A 27,758-nucleotide genomic window follows, 5' to 3' on the forward strand; every position below is an offset into this window, starting at 1 on the left:
GCCCTACCCAGCCCATCTCATTTTCACTGTAAATCGAGCCTGCTAAAGGGGAGCCACAGTTCTCACACTGGAATTTAGGGTTAGTCTGAGGAGTTTTAGACCTGGCACTAGTATTTAATAAGGTGAAGCCTCCGGTACCAGCCCAGTTAATGGTCTGACAGCACTGGTTCCCTATTGCAGAGGCTCTGAATTGGGCCAGTACGGGCTGCACCACAGCAGGAGCTCGGTGCATGATGGATTCATGGCTCCACACTGACAAAGAGGAAGTTTGGATTAGATATTAGGAAATCCTTCCCTGTGAGAGTGGTGGTGAGGCTCTGGCACAGGGTGCCCAGAGAAGCTGTGGCTGCCCCATCCCTGGAAGTGCCCAAGGCCAGGTTAGACGGGGCTTGGAGCAACCTGGGATAGTGGAAAGTGTCCGTGCCCATGGCAGGGGGTGGAACTGAATGAGCTTTGAGGTCCTTCCAACCCAAACCATTCCACGATTCTGTGATTGCTGTGCAGTTTTTACAGCGCTCCGTGGAAAAGCAGCTGAAGAGAGAACCAGAAACACGAAGGTTCGCTGGCTGTGGCCACCCCGGCCGTGCCGGGGCAATTCCCTCTCCGGACCCGGCTCGGACAGGGTTGGAGGGGTCTGGGCTTTGCTGGGATCGGGGTCACAGAGGCTCCGCAGCATCTCCGGCTCTCTCCGATGCAGACACGCGCTGCCGGTGCCGGCACAGCCCCGAGCGGTCTCCGTCGAGCGCCCCCGGCCCCGCTCCACTCACGGGACGGACACGCGTGGGGGACACGGGCGGCCAAAGCGCGGGGGGAGCGGGGCCGGCGCTGCCGCCTCCACAGGCTGCTCCGGGCCCGGCCCGCGCCCCGCAGCCCCCGGACTCCCCGCGGCACCGACCGACCGCTCCCGGGACAGGCCCGGCCGGGGGCCGCGTCCCCACCGAAGCCCCCAGCCCGTCTCGAGCGGGCCTGCGGCCCCCGCCCACAGAGGGACCGGGCTGGGGGGAAAAGGAACCCGCGGGCCCCGGGGGGGAAGCGAGCGGGCGGCCCTTACCTGTGTCCGGGGCTCGCGGGGGGCGCCGAGGGGTCCCGGGGGCTCCGGGGCTCAGGCTCCCGCCCGGCCGCCGCCGCCTGGCGCCGCTTCCGGGTCCGCCATGTTGGGAAAGCCGCAGAACTTCCGGGGAAAGGGGCGGTGGCGAGCGGGAGAAAACCGGGAGTGGGCAGCGGGGAACGGGCCCCAGGGGAACCGGGCAGCAGGAGAGGCAGGGCTCGGAACCCGGTCTCCGTGGCGGCCCCGGGTGGTGAACGGGCAGCGAGCCCCGCGGCGCCGGGAAGTGGCCCCGGAGAGCGGCAGAGGCCCGCGGCCGAAGGAACCCCCGGCGCAGAGGGAGCCCGGGGCCGCGGCTCCCCCGCCCGGCCCTTCGCCCCCAGAGCGGCGGGTCCTGGCCCACACCGGGCCCGGGGGCTCGCGTGGGTGCCGGCACGGCCCCTTCCCGCAGCCTTTGGACCAGTGCGGAATCCGGAGCACTCGCCTCGTGTCCCACATGGATCCATCCGTCCCGGGATGGGGTGGAAATGGGAGGGAAAACAAAGTCCTGCAGCAGCCTTGGCTGCGCACAGCCGCAGGCCGAGCGGAGTCTGTCCAGTCCTTTTCCTCACAAAAGGATAGGAAATTCCTCACTTTGCCTCTCTGCAGGACCAGGGCAGCAACTCAACCCACAGAGGACCCAGGAGAGCTGGAAACACTCAAACCCTGAGCAGCTTCCAAGGATTCTACCCACTGCCATGCCGCGAGTCCTGCTGTAGGAATTAAATGATCACAGGGCTGAAGAATGACCACCCCGGGCTCCTCACCCGTTTTTCCCACACCGGGCCTTTTAATATTTTTAATTTCCCCTTGCTTGCACTGGATTCATGAATCTTTGCAGTCCCAGGGTAGGAACAAAATCCCCAGGGGTCACACAAAAGCCTCCCAGATGGGTCTGGTTTTACCCCAGGACAGCAGCAGCAGGAGGGAACTGATTTATTCCCAAGAAGGGAAGTGCTGGCAAATGGGAACCACGTTAACAATGGGTCCTTGGGAATACTGGGTTCGTGCCAGAGGCAAAGGGGGAACCAGGAAGGTTTGAGACAGCTGTGTGGGGCTCAGTCCCTTTCTTTCCCTCCTAATCCTGCCACTCCCAGGCTTCATTCATTTGCACACAGTAATTAATCAAGGCAATCCTGTCACACTTTGCAACATATCCTTCTTACATGGATCCTTCTTCTAAATCCTCCCCCCCAGCTCTTTATTTGGTGTTACACAAATACAAATAAATAAATAAAGTGGGAGAACACACAGGGATCCATCCAGCGCTGAACCAGCCTCCTCCCAGAACCACCAAACCCGGATTTCCCTTACCAGGATCTCCTTCCCATCCCAGCCCGGATCCCAACTCACACAGGAAACCCCAAGGCAGGGATGAAGCAGAACTGATGCTGCTCTGGGAGCACTGGGGCTGCCCTGTGCCTGCACTGGTGGGAGGCGTGGGGATGTGGCTGAGTTGTGTCCTTGTCTGTTTGTCCCCATACAGGAGCAGTGTCCCTGGAAAACAGCCTGGCTTCTCCAGGAATAGTCCTTCCCAGGCAGCTGGTCCCTGTGAGACAGCCTCAGGAAATGGGGACAAAGATGGGAGTTTTGGGGCCCTGGTCCCGTGGACTCTGCTGCAGAGCAGCTCCACATCGGGGTGCGCCTGGCCGCTGTCGCCCACTGCCAGTTCCTGTTTTTTTTCCCAGAGCCTGGAAATCCCCTGACTTTCCGTGGGGTGAGAGGTGCAGAGCCCTGCCGCCAGCTGGCCCTCTGCCCCCAGAGCTGCGGGAAGAGGCAGCCAGGGGACAGACCCTGCCCCGTGCAGGGTCCTGGCAGTGCTGGGCTGGGGCTGGGACCTGGCTGGGGCGCCAGGGTCCCACAGAACCATCCCATGTCCAGATAGACCCTTCTGTGCTCCCTCAGCCAGGTTGAGGGGCTGTGGAGGGTGAGGGGACAGCGGGGGCTGTGCTTCTGCAGTGCCCCATGTGCTACGAACTTGGCAGGTCTCAGCTGGTTCCCCCCAGCTTGTGCTCTCCCCACTGGGGGGGATGATGCTGGTGCACACGCTCAGGAAAGCCCAAGAGCCTCTGGCTTTGCCTGATGCACCCACAGCCCCCATGGGGGACAGGGCTGGGGTGCTCGGGGGTTCCTGGGGACACCCCATGTGAGTCCTTGGCTTGCCCCGCTCCAGTGGCCCATTCCTGGACGGTCGAGCAGGATTTTACCTTTGGGGGGGATTGTTGTCCTGCCACCCTGGTGGGAGAGGGAACAGGACAGGCAGCAGAGTGTGGAGTGCCAGGAGCTCCTCCAGCCGATCCTGCCCTCCCACTGCTGGGAACACCTCGGGAAGGGGATGCACAGCACTTACCAGAATTTGGGGGATGCGTTCCAGCACTTTGGACTCAGTGCCAAGACTGGAGTAAATCACCAGCCAGGCGCTGTCATGACAGAAGCCATTGAGGGAGGGAAAGGCGGTGCTAGCAGGAGTGGAGGGCTCGGCAGGGCAGCCCCTTCCTCTACACCCCCTCTTCAGAGCCCTTGGAACCTCCTCCCGACCCTTCACAGGCTCAAATTCCTTGAACAAACCAGCCCTGGAGCATCGCTGTGCTCTGATGCTTTGGGGACCCAGGGAGCTCTGACCCTGCTCAGGCCCCCAAAAACGGGCTCACGGCTCTCCCACCTGTGCTTTGGGATCCGTGCAGTGCCAGCAGCTCTCGTGGAAAGGCAGAACATGTGGATTTGTCCTGCCCTGCCTCAAAATAACTGCTCAGCTCTTGGAGCTGGTGCTCCACGTTGCAATCCCAGCCGAGTCTGGCTCCGTCCCTTTGCCCAAGGCTTCGACCCTCTGGCACAGCGGGGCTGGAGGCGGCTGCAGGGACATCGTGGTTCCCCTGAGCTGGCACTGCACAAACCCGATGTGCCGGCACCGGTTCCCGGTGTTCCCGGCGGGAGCAGGCACGGCACAGGCTGGAGCTGTCGTACCGCAGCCTCCCGGGCTGGGCAGGGGGCTCCGGTGCCCGGTGAAACCGGGAGGAGAGCCTCGTAGCGCCCCTGCTGCGGGGGGAGCAGCGTTGTGCAGCCCAGCCCGTACGAGCCAGCGGAGGATCCCCGCAGGTCTCCGTGAGGGGCAGGCGGCACCGAGAGGAGTCCGTTCCCTCGGGCTGCATCGGGGTCTGCCCGGGGTGCAGGAGCCGGGCGCCGTTATGTTGGGGATGCCCCCGTTATTTTGGCGATGCCCTCGCAGCTGCTTGGCTGGACTTACACGGCCACGCTGGGCAGGAGGGGATGAGGCGCAGCCGGAGCCGAGGGGAACCGCGCGGGCTGGAGGACACCGCGGGGGGGAGCGGGTTCGCCCCAACCCCGAAGCTGCTGCAGCGCGGCCCAAGCACGGCGGACGGACCGCGAGGGCGGCGGGGCAGGGCCGGCTCCGGGCCGGGCCTCGTCTCCATGACACCCGCGTGCCCTTTGCCCTCCGCCCTTCACCTCCACCGCCCCGCCTCCGAGCGGTGACGGACAGCTCTCGCAGCCTATCGAAGCGCGTTACCGCCGCAAGCCCCGCCCTTCCTGGCGACGGACATACCCTACTACCTATCACATCTGCATTTCACCTCAAACCCCGCCTCTGAAGACAACTGACAGCTCACTTAACCTATCATATTGCACTGCCCCCGGCCGGAGTGGGTGGGCGGGTTGCTCGTAACGAACCAACCGGAACCCGACGTGGTACCGCCGCAGCCAATCAGCGCCCGAGCGCTCGGGGCCGGGGCCGGCAGCGCGGCCAATGGGAGAGCGCGCCGGGGCGGCGCGAGGCGCGGAGTGGGGGGGGGGAACGGAACGGCGGGGGCGGGCGGGGACAAGATGGCGGCAGCGGCGGCGGCGGCGCGCGCGCGGCGGGGCGGGCGGTAACGGGGCGGTGCGACCGGGACAGGGAGCGGGACCGGGGCCGGGACAACGCCGGGGGGCAGCGGCCGAGGGGCGGCCCTTGAGCTCGGGGGTACGCGGGAGGCGGCGGTGCGGAGGGGCGGAGCGCGGCGCCGGGGCCCGGCCCGGTTCCCCCGCCCGGCGGCGGGGAGGGGGGACTCGGCCGCCCACCCCCCCTCCCCTAGTTCACCGTTCGGGCCGGTGGGAGCGGCCGGAGCTGCCTGCGGGGAAGGATCCGGCCCGGGCCGGGAAGGGCCCGGAGGTCACCGAACCCCCCCACTGGGAGTCCGTCCCATTCCGGCTCCGGCGCTGATTTTGTCGCACTAAAAGTGTCCTGTCCCCTGTCAGCCCTCCCTGCTCCCCCGCTGTGTCCTCCCTGCCCCGGTGACACCTGTGGGAGGTGCGGGAGGGACCGCCCGGGCCAGGTGGGCATCCCTGACCCCACTCGGTGAGGGGCCGGGCACCGGGCAGAAGGTCCCCCCGACCCCCCCGGGAGGACCCGGGTGTTGGGGCACCGGACCGAGAGAGTCCCCCTGACCCCCCCCGGGGTCGGCGGGGCCGGGGTGGGTTGTGTTGTCCTGCACCGCTGACACCCGGAGCAGAGGTGGTGACACATCATGTGCCAGGCGGAATCCCGGTGGATGAAGGATGCCCCCGGGAGCTCTCGGTAGGCACCGAAGGCCTCAAACTTTTGTAGGCGAAAGCGAAGACGCGAGAATTGTTTCGGAAAACTCCTTCGAGGAAACTTGGTTCCAGCTCCCCAACGGCTGAACCCCTCCCCTCCGCCCCGTGCTCCCGGGAGGGCGGCGGGAGCACACCTTCCCACCCCGGCTGGGAATCATGAGCTCCTAGGGATGGAAAGTCACGAGAGGGACTGGGAGCTGCTCTGGTTCCACGGGGTGGCCTGACGGCCCGGAGATGACCTAACACTGCAGGATCAAACTGGGCCCAGTCAAGGCCAGTTGACTGGGAAGAGCCCCCGGCAGCCGGGACCGGGTCGGAGGCAAAGCGAGTCCCAAACTGAGTGTGTCCCGTCACAGATTTATGTTCTTTTTCAAAGACATTCTGGAGCCAGGCCGGGATCTTTTGGCATCCAACTGACCTGGAAGCAGCTCTTAGGTTTGGTTTTCTTTTTTTTTTTTTCCCCTTCTTTTTTTGGTTGGTTTTTTTTTTTTTTTTTAATTATTATTCATGTTTATACAATCTTCTGGATATTTTTTTTCCAAGAAGGAGTAAAAGGGAGCGTTGGAAACTAACGAACAGGATTAAAGCCCTGAGCGCTTAAGGAAAAAACAGGTTAAGGAACTTAATCCAGGATGGATCTGCAGGAGCCCCAGCAGCTGGGAATGTTTGCGGAGAGCGAGCTGATGTCGGTGGGGATGGACACGTTCATCCACCGCATCGACTCCACCGAGGTCATTTACCAGCCCCGGCGCAAACGGGCCAAGCTCATCGGCAAGTACCTTATGGGAGACCTGCTGGGAGAGGGCTCCTACGGCAAAGTCAAGGAGATGCTGGACTCAGAGACCCTGTGCAGGAGAGCTGTGAAGATCCTGAAAAAGAAGAAGCTGCGCCGGATCCCCAACGGGGAGGCCAATGTGAAAAAGTGAGTAAAGAGTTCTGGGAGCTGAGGGGGTGAACTTGGTCCTTGTTTTCCAGCTGAGCTCCTGTGTTGTTTTAGCTGACAGCGTGGCTCTGCTGTGGAAGTTCTTCCTAATCCACAGGCATTTAGGAATCTCTTACCTCTGAACAGCCGCCAGTGCTCCGGGTGAGGCTGGGCACAGGGAAGGGACAGGTTCCCGAGGGCCAGGACAGTCTGGAATACACCACTTTGGTGTTGTTTAATGGATAAAATGGTGTTTCCTAAAGCAATCCCTCTGTAAGGTCTCACCTTCCCCAGGTGCTGCTGGCTGGGAAAGGTGGGGGGGACACAAATGCACCCAGGTCGTCACAATCGGGGTTATTCTTGTACCTGCCCAGGTGTGTTCCAAAGGCCCTGGAGCTCTCTGGGGTGGCAATTCCTGCTCCCACCCGTGTGGAAGGTGCCTGGGATGGGATCCAATGTACAGGGGGCACTCAATGGGCACAGGAAGTTTTCGGGTTTTTTCCTTGGTTTCATTTCTGAGGTGCTTGGGAGGTAACTCAAGGCTCTCCCCAGCTGATTTCTGTGGCTGTAAAATGGGGCCAAGGGTTGTCGTCTGTCTGTGCCTCTGACACACCTGGTTACTCAGGGCACAAGGACCTCATGGAAGTGAACCCTAGGAGAAGCCAGATGTGGGGCTGGATCTGTTTGGCTGGTGTGGGAACTTTCCCTTCCCGGGACCTCGCAGCAGCTGCGTCCCAGCCCTGCCAGGAGCTGCTTATCAGCCATGCAGGAGCCTCTGCAGCCCAAACAACCCATGAGGGTTTATCTGGGCTGGGAGGGAGAACTCTGAGAGGTCGAGGAGACTCTTGTGGTGAGCCCTGACCTGCAGGGTCCCGTGTCTGTCCCTCAGTTTGATTTCCCAGTTTAGCTGTGGGATATTTCACATCCTGTCCCAGCACTGCTGTCAGGGAGCTTTCTCACTTTGCCTTCCAACCTTTCTTGACAGCCTTGGCGGTGGAGCAGTCACATCCCAAGGCTGGGACCTCCCTGTCTCTCCCTTCCCTTCCTGGCTCAGGTTCAGGATCCAGCAAACTTGGTTAATGTGTAATAAAATGTTTCTTGTTTTTCTGGTAGAGGCTGGGTGCCCCGTCCCTGGGTCCCTCCACGGGCACATCCAGAGCTGCCACTGGGGAACGTGGAGATAGTTTCCTCCTTAGGGAAACCTTTAATGTAAATTAGATAAAAAGAGCTTGCCCACATCAGGAGAGTTCCCTGCTCTCAGAGCCATGGGAATGCTCCTGTGTCCTGGGGTGAACTCTGTGGAAGTTTTATTCGTGCCCAGAGTGGGGCTGAGAGTATCAGATGGGTCATTAAGGGAGTTGCTAAGATAGGTTTTCTGTGGACGTTTCCTGGCTCAGCCCCTCCTGCTCCAAAACACTGAGACAGATTTTAGGTCTTGTCTTGTACCCAGGGTTTACTTTAGTTCAAGTTCCTATTTCTGTCCCCTCGTCCTTTCCTCTCTGCCCACCTATCCATGTGCTTTATCTGCTGCTTCACTGGGGAATTTTAAGGCAAACTGTTGTATTTTGTGGTCCCCTGGGCCCGTGGCACTCTGAGCTTATCAGAACTCTTCAGCACTGCTGCGACAGGGAGTGAAAGCTGTGTCTGCTCTGAGTGTGGAGATATGTGACCAAACCCAGATGTTTGAGTGGTCAGTGTGGGAGGAACAAAGTTCTATGGGGTCTCCAGGTGGTGCTGGACAGGACACTGACATCAGTGTTTTAACGTCAACATGGCCAGACTGCCCTGGAATCTCACTTTGGGCAGCTGTGTCGGAGCAGCTTCGAGGAGTTTATATCCAGAAACTGCTCCTGTGTCACAGAACTGCAGGAAATCAGGTTGTGGGCTGGATCACACTGTCAGGTTCTGCTTTCTCTCTTGGAATCTGATCACTGAAGTGGTTTCCAGTGTTTCCTACCACCCAGGGAAAAGCTGCACGTGAGGCTTGGGTTGTTGGGCAGAGGTGGTTGAGTTACTGTGGTGGGCTCGTGCCTCTGCCCCCTCACAGGGCACCTCAGTGCTGCTTCAGCTGTGCTGATAGCATGTCATCCAAGGAATTCCCTGGAAAATAGTTCCTAGACTGTGGCCCTCGGGTGATTCCATGAGCACTAACACACAGGGGAGTAATGAGAGTGCAGTAATGAGCTGTGGAGGATCATACAATCTGAGCTGGGCCTTGGGCACCTGGACATGTGGGGCTGGAAATAGGATGTTAATGCCATCCTTGGGTCACTTGTTGCTGATATCCCAGGTTACAGCCTCACCCCTGCCCCAGCCCTGTGTCCTGGTGTTCTGGAGACCCAGAAATTACAACTAAAATGTGTTTGGGACTTTGATCAAATTGAATGATTTTTCTCTACCCCAAAATACTCCACTTCTGGCCCAGGAAAATGAGCCCTGAAGGGCTCTCTTGAGTCTTGGAGAAGATGTTGAGGCCTTAAACTTGTAAGACAGAGTTTCCTTAAATCCATTGGGAGAATCTTCATTTCTCTGTAGAGCAGGTGGAGGTGGCTCAGTCAGGCAGATGCTGCTGGAACTCATCCCTGCAAAAAAAAGGAGTTTAGTGGGATTGCCAAAAAGAGGCAGGAAAACCTGGCAGCCTGTGGCTGCAGCAGCAGAGGTTTAATAAAGCCGTGTGCTAATAGCCTCACACGTTAATTAAGTGTTTGGGGCTCTGTGGGATCCCAAGTGCCCTGTGCTGTACTTACCACCTCGGCAATTGCTCAGGTTGGAATTTGTGCTCCTTGGAATTCCTCGGAGGGTTAACTTGGGTCATGGGGCTGTGCCGTGACAGTTTGTTCCTGGGATCTGCATGTCCCAAACTGGAACTTCCAAACAGGGACATCTCTGCTGGGGAAGGACTTGCTGGAAGCCCCGGAGGTGTGGGCTCAGGTGGGAGCAGGCTGATCCCTCCTCCCCAGACACGCATTCCCTATGGAGCCGCGTGGCTCAAGGACTTCCTCTGCTGAGCTGGATGTATGCTTGGGTTGAGAGGTGAAATGCTGGGAGCTGTAATCACAGGTTGTGATGGATCTAGAGCTTGCAATGCCAGACATCCCTGCAGGAGCAGAATGTGGATGGACCCTTGGGACTAGGAAAGAGAAAAAGCAACACCGAGATCTTCCTGGCACTTGCAGCCCTTGGGCTCACACGGTCCCGGAGCTGGAACTGCACTTCCTAAGCTTTCAGGATGTTGTGGGAAGAGCCTTGTGAACCGAAGGAAGGGATCGAATCCTTTGGCTGTGTTGCTGGGTTTTGTTTAGGCAGGAATGACTGGGAACAAGCTGTAGGAAGAACACTGGATCTCACGGTGGAGATGTTCAGGAAGGAACGTCTGCTTTCCAGGCTGCCTTTGGCATCTTCCAAAATGGTGTGGCACATGGAACAAGGAGGCAGCTTTGCTATTTACAGTTCTGAGCAACAACACCCCCTGTTATTTGCCAGAGCAGGTACCTTGCAGGGGATAAGTCTTAATCTGCCAGGATGAGCTTAATGGAGCTGACAGCTCGAGTTAGAAGGTCTTTTCACTCCTTGTCTTCCTCCAAGGGGGTTGTACTTGGAAGCAGGCCCTGCCCTCGGGCACTCTGTCTGGTCACACATTTGCAGTGGGCTGGGGTGGGGTTTTGGTGTTAATTTTGGAAGAAAAAAAAACAAATTTAGGCCCGTTCTAAGGAGGTGAGACCTGTGTTCCCCTACTCGAGGGGTTTGCAAAGTGAAACGGGATCAGAGGTGACTGGGCTGGCTGTCCCTGCTCCTCAGGCATTCCAGAGCAAAAGAGGGGCTAAAAATAGAAGTAATCTTTCCTCTGGGAAAAGGGCTGCTTGGCCTCTGCCCCAGGGGTGGGGGCACTGCCCCGGCATTTTGGATTGGTTCGCAAAGTCCTCTTGGGGGGGGGGAAATTGTTACAGAAATATGAGATATTTCTTGGTCTGTTGAAGGTGGGAGGAATTAGTGTTTGTGCTTCCGAGCTGTATTACAGGGAATGAGCTGTTGGGATCAGGATTTTAAATGTGTTCCCAACGTTAAAAGCAGTTGTGTGTGAGTGTCTTTGCTCCCCTCTGGCAGCCCTGGTTGGAGCCCTTGGCCCTCTCCCTCCATGCTGCAGGATCTCCTCAGCCCCACACTGACACTGGCTGCAGTTCCCGTGCTAATTTAATCCACTTCAGCCCTTTGGTCATTCCTATAATTAGACCTGTCTGCCATGTCCGCAGAACACTTGGGAGCTTTGCCGTGGTATCCCGGGTCTCTGCTCAGCTCTTGATGGCTACTTCTAAATCCAGAGCTGAGAAAGGAGGAGTCTCCGGCCTAAACTTTGGTAGTGAAATAATTCACGCTGCTCAGGCATCCTTAAAAGATCAGTAGGGATTCTCCTTGCACTCCTGCATCAGAGAAGCCTTTCTAAGGAGCAGCTCCTGGTTGTTGCTCAGCCTTTGTGCTGGCCCCAGCTCCTTACTGGAGCTGCTAATTGTGCCCATGAGGGGCTCTGAGCTGGCTTTGGGCAGGGGCTCTCACTTCCCAAGCTGTGCTCAGAATTCCTTGTAGTGCTGCTTCCCAGAGGCTGAGCTGATGAAGTGTGACCACGCTGCCTAAAGCACTTGCCAAATGGCTCGGGAAGGGAGTTGGGAAGGAGAATTTGGGAGCTCAGCACAGCCCAGGATGGAGCAGCAGCAGAACAAAGTGAAAAGCAGGACCTGCACTGCCAGGCACCAACACAACCACCCTGACCTGACTGTCCTGCTCTGCCTGTTTCTCTACAGCTGGCATCCAGTGGGATTTTGCAGGCTGAGTTTAATGCAAAAGAGACTAAACCGTGATTTGGGGCAGGTACAAAATCCCTGGAGACAAAGATCAGAACAGCTGACAGAAAGTGACATTCAAGGGGCTGTTCCCCGAGTCAAGGGAAGGTGGCTCCTCACTGTTTTACGTTATTTATTCCCCACAAACACAGGATTCAGTTCAGGTCTCTGAGCTGTTCAGTCAAGTTAAGTTTGGGTGAAATTTTGGAAGAAATGGAGTTGGGAATAAGCTTTTTAAACATAACTTTTTCCTTGTCTCTTCCTGCAGGGAAATCCAGCTCCTGCGGCGATTACGGCACAAAAACGTCATCCAGCTGGTAGATGTGTTGTACAATGAGGAGAAGCAGAAAATATATCCTTTTGCACAGGGCTGTTGATCAGGTTTGAATTCCCACTGTTCCCTGCTGTAGTTCTGCCTTTTGGGAAGGCCCTTTTGGATGTTTCTTAAGCTTAAATTTTTGCAACTAAATTGCTTTCACTGCTGTTAACCATCCTGCCCGCCTGGGAGACTTTCCACACAAACACAAATTCACACAGACACTGATCAAGGCAATTTTATCCTCCCTTTGCTGGATTTTCTGTGACTCTGCCACACTGAGAGCACTTTGCCTTCAACCAGGGTGGAAGTTGCTGGAGCTGGTCCCTTGTAGCACAGTGTTATAAATGGGCGCTTTTATTTTTGACAGTGTTTTCTAACTACTGTCTTCTTATTACAGTACTCCAGAAAAGGAGTAATTTAATTGTGTGCGTTAATTAGATCAAACACTCTGCCACCAGATCATTAGGATAAAGCAGTGTGACAACTTCTGCTTGTGCAGTGGCCTCGACAGAGGGGGGGGACTGCGAGTCAGTTACTGATAGAGAGATCCCGTTTAATTAGGGAGAAGGGAGGAGGCAGTGTGGGGAAAAGGAGCCCAAGAGAGACATCGTGTGTCGGTACCAGGTGATGACAACCCAAAACCATCACTGGGAGATGAGATCTCTCCAAGGATGCTCCTTGCTGGACTTTCTGAGCAGTGCTGGTCCACAGAGTTGGTTTTCAGTGCTTTTCCCTTGCAAGGATGAGTTGATTTTGTTATTTTTATCTTTATCTGCTCCTGCACTCTCATGAAGTTTGTTCCTTCTTGTGCTGATTCTGGCAATAACTGGGAGAATTTTGCTGGAAGTGGGAGCAGGAATTCATCCCTGATCTTGTTCAAACCCTTCCCCAGCTCCTGTGCTGTATGTCCTGGGCTGTGACAGAGCAGACCTTGAGCAGCCACATGGGGAAGAGGTTTGGGAACTGATCCAGCAGAAAAGGGACTGTCTCCCTGAGGCTGCCCTGGGGGCAGGGCCCTTAGTCGTGCACAGGGCTGTGTTTGTTCCTTGCAGGAAGGATTGCCAGGTGAAAGCAGAGTTGAGGTTTAGGGGAGGGATGTCAACTTCCTTCTTGGTGATAAAAAGAAATCCTCATTTCCAGACCAAGCATTGTGGGGTTGGAAATTTGGGCTGTGTAAGGAGGGATTCTGTTCCCACCTGAGTGTTCTGTTGCTGGTGGAAGTGCACTGCAGGCTTGAGCTGTTTGTCACAGAGTCACAGAATGGCTTTGGAAAGACATCAAAGCCCATCCCATTCCACCTCCTGCCATGGGCACGGACACCTTCCACTATCCCAGGGTGTTCCAAGCCCTGTCCAGCCTGACCTTGGGCACTTCCAGGGATGGGGCAGCCACAGCTTTTCTGGGCACCCTGTGCCAGGGCCTCCCCACCCTCACAGGGAAGATTTTCTTCCTAATATCCCATCTAACGCCCCTCTCTGTCAGTGTGAAGCAATTCCCCCTTGTCCTGTCACTCCATGCTCTTGTAAAAAATCCCTCTCCGTCTTTCTTGTAGGCTCCCTTCAGGTTAAGACAGTGTTTGAGCAACTCACCTAATCAAAGCCTTCAGTGATTTTCTGTGGGAAAGGAAAAGCTGTGGTGACTGGATTAAAAAGATCAACGACTTTTAGTATTTAAGGGCTCTTTGCTGGCCTGCTGTGGCTGGGAGTGCAGAGCTGGTGGTGAATGGAGAGCTCATCCAGGCAGAAAATGAGCCCAGTTCCATGAGCAGCATCCCAGGGATCCCGTTACCAGTGTGTACAGCTGAGTGTGGGAGCAGAACCCCTTGAGGGGGAGAACTGAGAGCTTGGGGCACCTGTAATAGATCTGCTCCAGCCTGGCAGTCTGTTCTCTAATCTGATCGATCAACCTGAAGTGGATCAGTGACCAGGGAGGGCTGAGGAGCAGCCTGGCCATTAATGACACCCAGCCAGGCTGTCCTTGAGCCTGTTTGCTCCCCGGGAGCTGGTCTGGATTATCTGCTGTCACTGTTATTTTCCTGACAGTGGGAGAGTTGATGTGTCCACATCACTGTGATACGAGTAGTTCACAGATTTCTTCCAGAGTAAGAAAGGGTAGAAATTAATTTTGGGAGCTCTTTCTTCTGTTCTTGCTTTTATTGATTTACTGAGTGTCTTTGTGCCCATCAAAAAATCTTGTTTCGGGTATATTTAGAGTATTTTAAGGTCTCTCTGAAGAGCAGCTCATGGGGAGTGGAGCAGGAATTTAATGAGTTTTCAGTGTTTGGAGCTGCTAGATGGAACACGCTGGAAAGGGGAAGGGCAGTCTTCAACCCAGATCCCACACAGGGCAGGAGTCTCCCTCCTGCCTCAGGTGGCTTCCTGGAGCAAAAGTAACTTATTTTGGGCTTAGGTTAAGAAGGCACCTGCCAGGAATAATTAGTAACCAAAGGAGTGTTCAGGGTTTCTGGGGAGCCCTGGCAGCCTCTGCTCTGTCAGGACACTCCTGGATGTCCCAGGGTCTGTTCTCCCAGGGCACTCCAAGCCATGCTTTGTCTTCAAAAGCCCAGGGAGAGGAGGAAACAGGCAATTACAGCATCAGGCAGTCTGGTTCCCATTTTTTTGGCCTCAACATTAAAGCTTACAGAGATAAAAACTGGAATGTGCTGCAAGGGAACAAATGCTGCAAAGTGCCACCAGCTCTTGGCATTCTGTTGTAACTGTTTTTATCCATGTGGTTTTCAAAAAAGCTTCCCAGCTCTCCAGTGATCCTGTCTCCTGCTACTGGAACACTCCTGTGGGGCTGGGGGTAAGCAGCAGCTGTTCCATTGAGCACACAACTGGGTTGTTTGGGACAGGGAATGAGGAATAACCAACTTTGGGGAAGGTGGTGGGAGCTCGCTGTCACATCAGGTGCGGAACACCCGGGGCACTGGGGGAATGTGCTACAGCTCTTCTGCCAGGGAGTTCCCAACTTTCTGTGCCCACTTCAGGGTGTTTCCCTGTTCTCTGTCATGCCTGTGAGATCCCCAGCTTGTTTTCTGTGGAATTCCCATCCTGTTCCAGGTCTGGTCACAGAGCTGCAGCTGCTCATTTAGCAGAAGGATTTCCCTGTAGGTGCTTTCCTGTCCTGTGGGAGCTGGAGGAATGTCCCTCAGTACCTGGGGAGTGCAGCCATTCCCTCTGGGATGGGACTGCTGCCCATCTGAGGAATGTTTAACACTGAGGAGTGTTAACCCTGGAGCTTCCTTAACTCTGCCTTCACGTATATGGTGATGGAGTACTGTGTGTGTGGGATGCAGGAAATGCTGGACAGTGTCCCAGAGAAGAGGTTTCCAGTGTTTCAGGCTCACGGGTAAGTTCTGTTCCTGTCCCCACTGTGTTCTCTCGAATGGAGAGCACATTCTGCTCTGCTCAGGCTGCGTTTGAAAGCAAACCTGGCTTTGTGCAATAATTTCATATTTTACACCCGTGCAAAAAAGTGAAAAGCTCTCCAAGTGGCAGCAGGGATTGCCCTTAGATTCTGGGAGGAAAACCATCTTTCTATTGATTTTTCTGTTACTTTTGTTTTACTTCCTGAGATGCCCAACAGCCCCCCCAGTCCCTGTGCTCGTGCTGTGCCAAAGGGTGTGAGGGGGGGAATCTCCTGCCTAAATGGAGGTCAAGCCACAGTTCAGCATCAGAAAAGACTTTAAAGGCCTTGGGATGGATTAGGGATTGGCAATATGCAGCATGATCTGGTAGCTGGGGTAGTTAGCTGGGATAAGCTGGAGCCCCTTTCACTCTGCAAGGAAGGAGACCTGAGAATTCTGGGAATAGATACAGAAACATTGTCAAATGGATCAAAAGGATCAAATTGGGGCAGAGCAGAAAATCTGTGGCAACTACATAATTTTATGGTCGTATTTTCATTTTATTTTAAGGGGTCTCTGAGATTACAGACAGCCCAATACATTAGTATTACTTCTGGGTATTATGAGATGAAACACTTGCCTGCATAACTGCCAGGCTGCGTCTGGGTTACGGTGATGGCCCAGAGTCTCTGACCACAGCAAAATGCTCCTTTCTGCTGGCTAAAAGTGTTTGATTTTTTTCCCCTCTGCCTCTCTCTGCAGGTACTTTTGTCAGCTTATAGATGGCTTAGAATACTTGCACAGCCAAGGGATTGTCCACAAGGATATAAAACCGGGGAACCTCCTGCTAACAACCAATGGGACACTAAAAATATCCGATTTAGGCGTAGCAGAGGTATGTGAGAAGCACAGCAAAGTCAGAATGGGGCATTCTAGATTGAGGTCACCTCTGTGGTGTCATTGATTTATTGTGCATTTAGGCTTTTGTTCTGTTGCACTTGCAGAGAGCTCTGAGTGACTGAATATTTATTGCAATTGGCAAAGCACTTCTTTTGATAACAGCATGAAACCTCCACTCAGGAAGGACAGAGAAGGAAGATGTCAATCTTGGACAAGCCCAGAAGTGGGGGGAAATGGGGATAAAGCTACATAACCTTATCCTTCTTTTTATGTGGAGACTGTCTTAGGTAGGAGAGGTGCAACACTTGTCGCTGCGGCATGTGGCTGCTGTGGTGACAGGATCTCATCAGCTGTACATGTTCAGTAGAGGAGTTTTCCTCTTTTGTTTCCCAGGTGGAACTTTTCCAACAGGCACAATTTGTTTTCCTTGGAAGCCTGACACTGTTTGGTCTCTCCTGCTGCAGGCATTGCATCCATTTGCGGAGGACGACACGTGCAGGACGAGCCAAGGGTCGCCAGCATTCCAGCCCCCAGAAATTGCCAATGGCCTTGACACCTTTTCAGGCTTTAAAGTTGACATCTGGTCCGCGGGGGTGACGCTGTGAGTGCCCAGGAGCCCCCAGAAACTTAGTAACTAATGTTGCCCCCACATAGCTCAGACCTGGCCCAGCTCTGCCATCACTGCTCTTGTGTGGTGGGGGGAGCAGAGAGGGGGATGCTGCTCGCTCCTGTGGGTGGGTTTATGCTCCCCAAAGTACCTGTAATTCTGCCCAAGGGGATCTTTGCTCTCCATGAGTGACTCTGCAGCTGTTGCTTAGCACCCAGAGGCACAGCCAGGGCAGTAACAGAAACCACAAGTATCTCCAGTATTTAAGTTTTTGCTGTCCCAGACTGTCAGGGAGATGTCCTGGTGGTTTTTGACCCCTGTGAATGAAAAGCTGTGATGAAGGCAGGCTAAGCTTAAAGAGGCTTTCCACATACTGCCAAATATTCCTCTTTTGGTTTCCTCTTGGCTGCTTTTGGCTTATGTAGTCAGGTAAGAACTGAGTACCTGTGTGCTGCCTCTCATCCCACTTCTCCTTCTGCCTCCACAGATACAACATCACAACGGGTCTGTACCCTTTTGAAGGGGATAATATCTATAAATTATTTGAAAACATTGGGAAAGGCGACTACACAATTCCAGAGGATTGTGGTCCTCCACTCTCAGACTTATTGAGAGGTGAGTCTTCCCACCTGGTTCTAAAAGGGTAACATTTATAGTTGAAACAACTGCTCAGCTTGCACAGTGCCAGAGCTTCCTTCTAAGTGTCCTGTGGGGATATGGGATCCTGTTAGACAGGGAGGTTATACTTACAGCCTTACAAGACTCTGGCAGATCTTCAGCACTGGTATTTTCCTGAGATCCACTAACCCCTGCACAGCTCACAGCCATTACTTTATAGAGTTGGTCCTTGCATTGTTTCTTGTGCTCTGAGAAGCTTTTACATCTAAAGACAAAGCCCACAAGAGGTTAAATTTAAAATGGTATTGTAGCATTGATGCAGGTTTGAACAGTGAGAGCACTCAGATGCTGTGTCCAGGCTTTCCCTAATGTGACACACTGAATCCTCGGGGTCTCCTGTCCCTCCTCATCAACCTCTGCTCTGGACTTAGTTGTCTCAGTCCCATTTGTCTCCTTCCCCCCAGATCCATACCTGCAGGATATTGGAGCAAAGCTGGGATAGGACCATGAGTGGCACTTCCTGGAGAGAAAGTTATGGGGATTTTTTTTTTAATTCCCATCACTTATTGCAGCAGTTTGAGGTTTAGTGCTGAACAGTCTCTACCTATGGAAGCTGAGTGGCCAGGCAGGGCAGCAGCTGTGCTGTGCCTGGTGAGCCCCTTTGGCAGGAGCTGGGATGTGATTCCAGCCTTTGGGAGAGCCTCACCAGCATTCCCAGTGCCTCCTTGGCAGCAGAACAGCCGAGTGCAGCCATGCTCCCCAGCCCTCAGCACAGGCTTATCCTCTTCTTTCTCTTCAGCTCTTTGTGAGGAATCAGCCCCCAAATGTGGGATGTTTGTCTTGTTTCACATTGGTTTTCCTGGTCCTTGTGCTTTGTGGTATTGGTGAGGGGCTTGGGGGCACTGCTGGCAGTGTGTCACCTCTGCTCCTGGTGCAGGGACACAGCTCCTGGCTTGGTGCAGGAACACGGGCTCGATGTGGGGACAGGGCTTCCTGGCTCAGTGTTGGGACACAGAATCACAGGATTTCTGGTGTGGGGACACAGCTCTGGGCTTGGTGCAGGGCTCTGGCTCCGGGCTTGGTGCAGGGACATGGGCTCGGTGCAGGGCCCCAGCTCCTGGCTCGGTGCAGGGACATGGGCTCGGTGCAGGGACAGAGCTTCTGGCTTGGTGCAGGGACACAGCTCCAGGCTCGGTGCAGGGACATGGGCTCGGTGCAGGGACAGAGCTTCTGGCTTGGTGCAGGGACACAGCTCCAGGCTCGGTGCAGGGACATGGGCTCGGTGCAGGGCCCCAGCTCCTGGCTCGGTGCAGGGCCCCGGCTCCGGGCTCGGTGCAGGGCCCCGGCTCCGGGCTCGGTGCAGGGACACGGGCTCGGTGCAGGGCCCCAGCTCCTGGCTCGGTGCAGGGCCCCGGCTCCGGGCTCGGTGCAGGGACCCGGCTCCGGGCTCGGTGCAGGGACACGGGCTTGGTGCAGGGCCCCAGCTCCAGGCTCAGTGCAGGGACACAGCTCCAGGCTCGGTGCAGGGACATGGGCTCGGTGCAGGGCCCCAGCTCCAGGCTCAGTGCAGGGACACAGCTCCAGGCTCGGTGCAGGGACATGGGCTCGGTGCAGGGACACAGCTCCTGGCTCGGTGCCGGCCGTGCCGGCGGCAGGTGGTGCTGTCAGTCCGAGCTCTTCCGCTGCCGCCGCCGGGGCTCCCCCGGCCCCTCAGCATCAAGGAGCTGCCAGACCCCCACAGCCCCCCTTGGAGGCTATTTTAGCTTCCCTGGCCCCATGCCAATGATGAAATCAGTTATTTCCATGTGTTTCCAAAAGCATTAGCCAGCTTTAGCAGCTTTCCGAAGGCGTTACATAAGGCAGCGCTTCCAATGGCGCTCGGCACAGCCGGGATCCGGCTGCTCAGCTGAGCCCGACACGGCGGCTGCTCGTGGCCTGATGTGCTTCATGTTGTACCTGCCAGCCCCAGGAAACAATGGCCTGAGCTCTGTGTGGCGTTTGGCTTGTGACTGCTGACTCCACAAACGTGGCCTTTTAATGAGCTGGGAATTGCCCAAATGGAGCAAATCCCGCAATCCTGGTGGTCCGGCAGCAGCTCTCCTAAAGCATCCAGCAGAACTCCTTGGAGGTTTGTGATCAGCCTCGCAGCTGCACTTAGTGCTTCCCCCAGGGAAAAGGAGTGTGGCAGTTTCCTCTTTTGCTGTGCTGAGGATATTGACAGCTTAAAATCTTGTGCTTCATTAGCACAATAACTGCCCTCCTAGTTCTCTTCCCACCCCTGTGTGAGATCTGGAGCCAGAATTTCCTGCTCTTCCCTCTGCCTGATTTGACATGGATGAGCCTTGACTCTGGTGCCCTTTGTCCATCTCTTACAGCCTGAGTCTCCTCTTGCATCCTCACTGTTGTCAATCTGTCTGCATCCTTTCTGTGCTTGTGCACCACAGAGGTGGGAGTCGAGTGGGTTTGGTGGGGAGAGGAGCTTGTCTGGGAGGAGGTGGCTGCACCCCTCTCTTTCAGGGCAGTGGGAAGCCCTAAGGATCCTTCTTCCTGTCCTCTCTCCCACCTGAGCACAGTCTCCCACCCCTCATCTTGCTGTGTACAAGCTGCTACCTTGTAAAATCTGGCAAAACCTTCTGATAGTCCCCTTGCTTGGTGTGACACACGTTTTCCAGTGGTCAGACTGCCCCGTGGCCCCAAGGTGGATGAATTTTGGGGTGGGCTCTGCCCACTCTGGAGGCCTGAGCAGCTCCCCAGCATCTGCTGAGGCCCAAGGCTGAGCTGTGCAGCGGTGGTACCACGTAGCTATGGTGACAAACCTGGATGCTTTATTTAGTTCCTGCTTTTCCTCCAGAACATCTGCATTTCCTGGTCGGTGCCCGCTCCCCCTGCAGCGGGCTGGAGCTGAATCCATCGCCTGTGGATCAGATACTGTCAATGGCTGTGTCTGTGTGAGCGGCACAGACACCCCCAGCTCAGCTCTGTCGCTCTGGCGGTTTTGTCTCATCTTTGTGTTGCTTTGAAAGGCTCTAAAAGCCCTCACAGGGCTGTGAGCGCCTGGTCTGGGTTTGAGTGAGGCAGAATTCATGCAGCAAAGTGCTCATTTCCTCTGTGTGCCAGGGCTGTGCTGACCACAGGCCCCACAGCCGGGCTGTGAAGCAAACACAAACACTTTGTAAGGTTTTTTTGTTCTTCTGTTGACTACTTTTGTAGTGCGTCTTTACTTTTTCTTCCCCTTAAGCTTGTTTTTATCTTTGTTCCCCTTTTCCAGAAGAGCAGAGTTTAGAGGACTTACAGCTTCAGTGGTATTTGGCATGACAGTATATCCTCCAGATTAGTTGGGATGCTGCTCCTCTTTTTGTCTCCCTAATCAGGGATGAAGCTTTATTTATATTCTTCAGGGATGGAAAGAAGAAGGGCTGGTGCTGTTTTGTGTGTGCAGTCAGGAGAGATGTGTCAGAGTGGAAGAGTTTATAAATAGCCTTAAGGTTCTTCTGGCAGCATCTGCCTGTGGCTTATCAACTCCTGTGCACTTTGCTTCTGGACCAGAAAAATGCACAAGGTCAGCTTTCCTCCTCCTGGTCTAATAGACTTTTACTGGAAGAGGAAGCTCTGAGGCTGCAGCTCTGCATTAATCAGCATCTGAATTGATTTCCAGGCCCTGTGACCTGGGACTTGGTAGTTGGATCCTCAGCAGTTTGTTTTCTCACTTCCATGACCTTTCCTTGGGACAGGGAGAGGATGTGTCTTGGTGACAGGGGAATGCTTTAATTCTGCTGTGGCAGGGGGTCCCCAGGGCTGTCTGTGCCCATCCAGAGGCCTGTCCTGGATCACGGGCTCGGGATTTGCCTGCAGAGGGAGTTTGTGGCCAGAACACCCGGCTGAGTGCAGGGAGAGGGAGAAGGTCCTGCCTCGTTTGCAGATTGGCCTCACACTGCTTTTACAGTGGTTGTTAAATGTTAATCCAAGTTGGAGACTGAAGTGGAATCCAGGTTGAGTTCATTAACCTTGCTGTTGGATTTCTTCCTGCCTCTCCAGTCCCACACTTGTGACTGTCCTGTGTTCTGAACTCCAGGAGTTCTGCCCTGGGACACGGCTCTGTGCCTGTCCACACACTGAGTGTGTGGGCTCAGGGCTGTCAGGAGCTCAGGGCAGATCCATGATCTCCAGTTTCTGGGTCGTCACTTGATGTGATTTGAAAGGGTTTTGAAACTGTTGATGTGCTGCAGAGGACAGGATACCCCTGTCTGGGCACGACCGTGTGGTGTCTGTTCTTATCAATTTAATATCTGATACATCCTCGATGAGAGGTCTTTGTATTTTAGGAATAATTTCCTCATGGAAAGGGTTGTCAGGCAGTGGAAGGGGCTGCCCAGGGAGGTTTGGAGACCTGGAGGTCTCCAAGGAACACCCGGATGTGACACTCAGTGCTCTGCTCTGAGTTGGGGATCAGCCACAGGTCGGACTCGGTGATTCTGTGACACCCCTGTATGGGCACAGTGAATCCTTCGGGAATACTGGGGAGCAGAGGTTGGAGTTGGGCCTCCCAAAGCATTCCCTGGCACAGCCTGTCCCATCCCTGCTCGCAGATAAACTCCAGGGAAGTCTTTACCCTAAATGGCCGCGAGCGGCGGCTCCTGCGGGCAGACGCTCCGGGATGACTTGCCTGGTGAATAGAACATGATGTTTTGTCTTGCTGAAGACTCTCTTCAGTGCACGACTTGAGCCACGGAGCTGCCACGAGTGACTCAGAGCTGAATGTATGAATGTACATTTTCAGTGAGGACACTTTCCGTTTTCTTTCAAACGTTGCCCCAAATGCGGTCATTTTTCATTGAACTAAAAATTCCTTTCGCTCGATTATTTTCCTTCTGCCTTTTTAATGGCTTGAGAGCAACAGTTCCCTGTGCTGTGGCTGTTTGTGACTACTGCTCTTGGGCCTCTTTTAATCATTTACCTTAAACTTCCTCTCCTGCTTGTACCGGTTTCATCTGGTAAATGCCTTAAATTTCAAAAACACCTTGAAGTGTGGTCTTTAAATAAATCAGTGGGGGGAGTGGGTGGTGTCCTAACTTTCCTGTTTCTGACGACATTAATAAGAGAACCCAACTTTTTCTTGTCCCCTAAACTTCATGTGATAGCTCTTTGCAGCCCTATTTCTTAAAAAAAAAAAAAAAAAAAGCCAACTCAATTTGGGCAGCTCAGCTGTGAAACTGTCTGATCATCTTATTAATAGGTTCTTTAATTAGGTGTGGGATTTTTTTTTTTCCCCTCTGAACTTATTTCTTTTTCTGTAAGGTGAGGAGAAATTCCATCTGAATGTGAGAAAACTCCTTTGCTGCCAGGGTTATGCTCAGAACAGGTTGCAATGGGGAGGGTTGTAGAGTTTCCATCCTCAGAGACCTTCAAAACCCAGTCCAAACAATCCAAAACTCTGAGGAATTGGGCTCTGAGGACTCCAGTGCCCTGAGTTCCTGAGCCAGGGGCCTGGGATGCCCCTGACCTGTGACCCAGAGAGCTCTTCCTGGATTGCTTTAACCTAATTCCTGTGATGTCATATAGGTCAGTAGTGATCCCATCTGCCATAAAGCTCTTAATGCTGTCACCAGCATGGATAAACCTTCCCAAATTGCCAGGGCAAAGTGTATTTTGGGTTCTGGGGGGAAAATAACTTCAGTCCTTCCCTGCTGTACTGTCCTATCCCTGCTCTTTGCCCATATCCTGATCTGATGTGATACGAACGGACTGACACGAAGATGTTCTGGAGCAGCTTTTGTTATCACATGTGGTGTGCTGATTTATCTCTTCTGTGACCTTTGGATTGCAGGATCTCACCTGCAAGGCCCTTGCAGCTTCCTGCTTGAGCTAGGATGTGTCTTTCCAGCCCTCCCTTCCCAAGTGTCCATCCAGATGTATGTCCCACCCCCGTGTTCTCAATGTGTCCATGTCCTGGCTCTCCCCAGCACTCTGCACCATTTGCTCCTGCCCTGACTTTCTGAATTCCTGTTTGACAGTGAGTGCTGCTTCCCAGACTTTTCTGGTTGCTGGAGATGGGCTCCTCCTGTTCCCACCCATCTCCAAACCCTCACTCTTCATGCAACCTGTGCAAGACTTGACAGTGCAGGCACTTCAGGAGTAACAGGGGATCGTCCAGTAAAAGCAAAACTCCTTGTAGTGTTCAGCCATGAGGCTTTGTTAATGTTCATTAGGTGAATATATTCCTGGAACCTTCATTGGAGAATATCTTGGATGCTGCTGGATGAGACTCCCAGGGTTCCATGGGCTCATTTCTGAGGAATAAGGCAAAATTTGCTCCTTCCCTTCTCTTGAGCTGTGAAGCTTCTGAAAGGCAGTGGAGCAGAGTGGGCATCCCAGGAGGCTGTTTAAGGAATCCACCTCCCTCTCTCCCAGAGAGAATAGGGATGAGCTGCTTTTCCTCTGCCCACTCTGCTCACCACCCACCCCAGCTACTTCAGCAGATGATCCCAGAAATCCGAGTCCTGGCCAGGGCACAGGGATGGGCAGCAGGACGATTTTTTTGTTGGCTCTCCCTGGCTGCACCTCACAATAGAATTCCACTAGACCAGAGTATCTGGGACACTGAGCAACTGGACATATGCTGTGCCTGAGGCTTTGGCTCTTCCATGGAGGAGGTTCAATGGAATTATCTCTAAAATGTAAAGTCTTGATGTTCTTTGCCTGGAGACTTTCTTGGAGCTGTGATCGAGGGCTGGACAAGCCTCAGTCCCTGCTCTGGGAGGGAGGGCAGGGCTGTACCTGCTTTGCAGGTGGGAAGCTGAGGAACAGACTGGGTCGGGTCAGCAGTGGGATTGGGATTTTATGCTGAATTTCCTGTGGCCAATGGAGCAAATCCTGCCTGGAGCTGCCAGGACTGGACACAGCATGGCTGCTGGGGAGGGAGAGGGAGGGAAGGGCAGAGCTCTGTGCTTCCTGGCTTTGACTCAGCTGAGAGTGTCTGTGATCACACCTGGACTTTTTTCCTTCTTTTCAGGGATGCTTGAATACGACCCAGCCAAGAGGTTCTCAATACAGCAGATAAGGCAGCACAAGTGAGTGTTACCAGTCCTTCTCTTCCTGCTCCTCCTGTACCTGTGCTCCTGCTCTCACCTCCTGTTTCCTTTTGACAGCAGACACATGGAAGTCACTAGATCTCCTTCCTCCAGCTCTGCTGGGGCTCTGGCAAGCTCCACTTGGCTTTTTTCCTCCTATTAGAGCATCCGGTAAAGCACTGGAATTGCTAACCAGTAAATAAGGAATATGTTGGAAGTCTGTTCGTGGCGTGCCTGCTTCTGGATAATTAAGGGTTCTGGATAATTTTTTCCAGAGGCCAGCAAGTACTAATGAAGCAGAACAGGAGGTCCTGAAGGCTGTGTTGTTGAAGTAGGACTGTTCAGTAACGTGTATTAGTTCTGGCCAGTCTGGGGACAGAAATATCCCCTGCTATTTGCTCCATATGGAGTCAGTATGTGGAAAAGCATTCCAGGACAATAGGAAAATTTTTTTTTTTCTTTCTCTTTTATATCACAGTCCTCCCTCCCCCATATCCTCCCCCATTTTCCATGCCATAGTCAGGGGGGGAAATGCCCCGTTATCACTGAGGGGTTTTTTTAAGGATCTGTTTGAACATGCTGGCTCTGAGCAGAGATTTCCTGGGCGGATAAAAGTACAAGAACAAAAAGCATCATGAGGCTGCTTCACTGCGGAGGCTGCATTAGCTTATCTCCTCTTGGAATGGGAAGTGCTTCTGAGGACAGGCAGAGCTGCTCTGGACTGCAGCTGCTCGGCCTGTGAGCCTGCCCAGATCCTTTTGGGAGCCTTGTAAAAGCAAGGATGTGATCCAGGGTGGTGCCGAGCCCACTCCATGCTGCAGGAACAGCGCTGCTTTCTTCTTGTGTCTTTGGAAAAGCCATGTGCTGGCAGGTGATGGTCCCTGGGAGGTGCCCAAAGAGCCACAGCCGGAACCTGAGAGGCCTGAGGTGCAGTGGGGCTCTGCAGGGAGTGACTGGGACCAGCTCCAACAGAGATTGGAGGAACCAGGGTGCAAGCAGGGCTGAGGGGGCAGGGTTTCTGGAGCTGCCCAGGCAATTAATTAATTGTCAGGACAACTCTTTTGTAGCAGCCAAGCCCCATGCCTGGATTGTTTCAGGGGCTCCGGGAGCAGGCATCTTCCATTCGAGGCTGCCTTTCCCTGCAGGTGCCTCCCAGTACCAGTGGCCATGACCAGAGGGGATCAGCTTGCCATGCTTTGTCAGGAAGCACTGGAAAGAAGCAGGAATTGTCTATGGAGTCATCAGTAGGTGTTGAGAAAAGCGCTAAAAGCACTTCCCTTCCTGTGGCTGCAGCGGCCGCCCCTGAGCTCAGGCACTGCCCTGGGCCCTCCTGGGTCACTGCTGGGTGATTGAGCTGGTTCCCCAACTCCAGATACTCCATTTTGCCCTCCTCCCACGTGGCAGTGAGTTTTTGTGTCAGCGTTGCCCAGCTGGAAGCACAGAGGGGTCTCCAGAGACCCTGCCTGTAGTTAGAAAGCTGGAGAAACTGGAGCACGCCTCCGGCACGGGGCAGCCATGGAACTCCTCGGCTGCTGTGCTGAGGCTTTTCATCCCACAGCACCAAGAGGGGCTGAGGAAAGGCTCTACCTGCAAACCCAGAAGCATTTCCAAGGCTTAGGCTCTTATTAGTTTTGTGTGAGCTTAGCCAGTGCTTCTTAACAGGCTTTTCTCCCCTATTAGTAATTGCCTCCTTCCTCCTGCTGTGGCATCTAGTAATTACATCAAGCACAGCAGAGCTTGCGGCCTGGGCCTCGGATGTGTCTGTCCAGCTTCTTTTTGTGCTAAAGAATCCAGAGCTTGCTTCTCCTGCCTTTTCTTTAAATAGAAGCTTAGCCCTGATGCTTAACCTGACCCTGTTTTTTTGGTTTTTTTTTTTTGTAAATGGAGCACAGCAGTCAGGACAGCAGGCAGCCATTCGGGTATTGGCAGAGGGGTTTGGGAAAGCATTTTGGTAAGAAGAGGTTGGATTTCTAGAATCCTTAGATTTCACGTGTTGGCGGGAGTAAATCATTAATGACTATGGGTTTCTCTACACTCCTCCCCTTAAAAGCATGTGCTAAGGACAGGAACTAAACCAGAGAAACATCAAGCGACTTCCCCAGGCTGCCCTGCTGGGATGGATCCCGGCTCAAACCAGAATCACCCCGTGCCTTTCCGTGCTGCTGGAAGTCTCCTTTTATGTCTTTGAGCTGCTACTCCCAGGGACTCACTCATATGGACAGTCAGGATCATCAAAGTGCTCTGAAATCAGCAGGAGCAGCCCCTGGGCCCCGGGCAGGGGTTTTGTACTGGAGCTGCTGGGCCAGGCTCATGTCAGGATGGTGGGAAGGGGCTGTGTTCCTCTGCCCTGTGGGAAGGGTGATCCCAAGGGAATCGGGTGTCCTGCAGCCACAGAGCTCGGGCTCAGGATCCATCCTTCCCCACTTCACCTTCCATAAGGTGTGAAGGCCCTTGCAGTGGGATCAGGGATAAAATCAGTGGCCCAGGGGCACCAAGAAAGCACTGAGGGCGCACAGAGTGCTGCTCCATAGGGAGCAGAGCTGCAGGAGGCAGGGAAGGCATCCAGGCAGCCCAGCAATGATAATCCAGCCATTCCTCCCATTATTCCTGTCAGCTATTCCAAATGCTTTTCCCCCTGCAGCAGCAGAGGAATGCTGGAGGAAGAGTCTGCTGAGTTTCATCCCTGCCAGCTGCCTTCCCCCCTCCTCACTCCTGCAGCTGAACTGCATCAAACTCTTGTCTCTGCACTTTTACTGGAGCAGGACAAAGCAAAATGCTGCTCTGCTCAAGCCAGTCCGTGCAGAGCAGACCTGGAATTGGAAGTGGAAATGAGTTAAACTTCTCCCAGCCTGTCATCTCAGAGCTTAGGAACTGCCAGAAGCCGACCCCTGAATAGCAGTGGAAGAGCCTGGAAACCTGCTTTCCCTGGAAGGAGCCGAGTGGGATGATGTTCAGTGGAAAACCAGTGCTCATAGCTCAACTCTGTGAATATTTGGTGCTCCTGGGATGGGGATTGTAGGGCAGGGAGGAAAAGCTGCCAAGAGCCAGGGAGTTCCAACCTGCTCCCTATGGATTATCCACCACCTCCCCTCTGCCCCGTGCTTTTGCTGAAGGGCTTCCTGCTCACACACTGCATTTTGTTACTAATTCACTGACCTGCTGCAGCACTTAAAGTGATGAAGTGGATGCAGAATTCTACCTCTGTCCCTTGTTTCCAAGGCAACCATCTTCCCTTCCCTCTCCACAAGTGTCACACTTAATTTGTTCAGGCGCAGATCCGATTGCAGGAGTTCATAGCACGAGAGGGGAGGCACTTCCACCTTTTATTAGTGGAGGTGCAAATTAACCTGCAGGGCTGGGGTCTCCTCCTGCCCTCCTGGAGCTGCTGTGCTGCCTTTCCCAGCACCTGTGGGGTTTGGAGCATGGCTCTAAGATGCTGTGGGATGCTGTGCTGTTCAAACCTGGGTACC

At 54.3% G+C, this 27,758-nt stretch overlaps 2 protein-coding genes across 5 annotated transcripts in view; one reads left to right on the forward strand and one right to left on the reverse strand.

Moving 5' to 3' along the window:
- SBNO2 (strawberry notch homolog 2) overlaps nt 1–4,481 on the reverse strand; it is a 50,847-nt gene extending 46,366 nt beyond the window's left edge. For 2 of the 3 annotated variants that reach the window (XM_048288069.1, XM_048288066.1), the window contains exon 1: nt 1,052–1,103. The gene's annotated coding sequence lies outside the window, so the exon portion shown is untranslated. Of the gene's footprint in view, nt 1–1,051; nt 1,104–4,328 lie in introns of those variants that run through there. The other variant, XM_048288068.1, reaches the window with a different exon arrangement.
- A 641-nt stretch (nt 4,482–5,122) lies between these two features.
- Nucleotides 5,123–27,758, forward strand: part of STK11 (serine/threonine kinase 11) — a 33,386-nt gene continuing 10,750 nt past the window's right edge. The window contains exons 1-8 of one of the 2 annotated variants that reach the window (XM_048288228.1): nt 5,123–6,106; nt 6,218–6,593; nt 11,697–11,780; nt 15,009–15,098; nt 15,859–15,991; nt 16,461–16,597; nt 17,091–17,218; nt 24,231–24,288. In XM_048288228.1, coding sequence (XP_048144185.1) covers nt 6,304–6,593; nt 11,697–11,780; nt 15,009–15,098; nt 15,859–15,991; nt 16,461–16,597; nt 17,091–17,218; nt 24,231–24,288 — 920 coding nt within the window. In that variant the 5' untranslated portion in view covers nt 5,123–6,106; nt 6,218–6,303. Of the gene's footprint in view, nt 6,594–11,696; nt 11,781–15,008; nt 15,099–15,858; nt 15,992–16,460; nt 16,598–17,090; nt 17,219–24,230; nt 24,289–27,758 lie in introns of both variants that reach the window. The other variant, XM_048288227.1, reaches the window with a different exon arrangement.

Source organism: Corvus hawaiiensis, chromosome 28 (genome assembly GCF_020740725.1).
Source record: "Corvus hawaiiensis isolate bCorHaw1 chromosome 28, bCorHaw1.pri.cur, whole genome shotgun sequence".
Taxonomy (NCBI): Eukaryota; Metazoa; Chordata; class Aves; order Passeriformes; family Corvidae; genus Corvus; species Corvus hawaiiensis.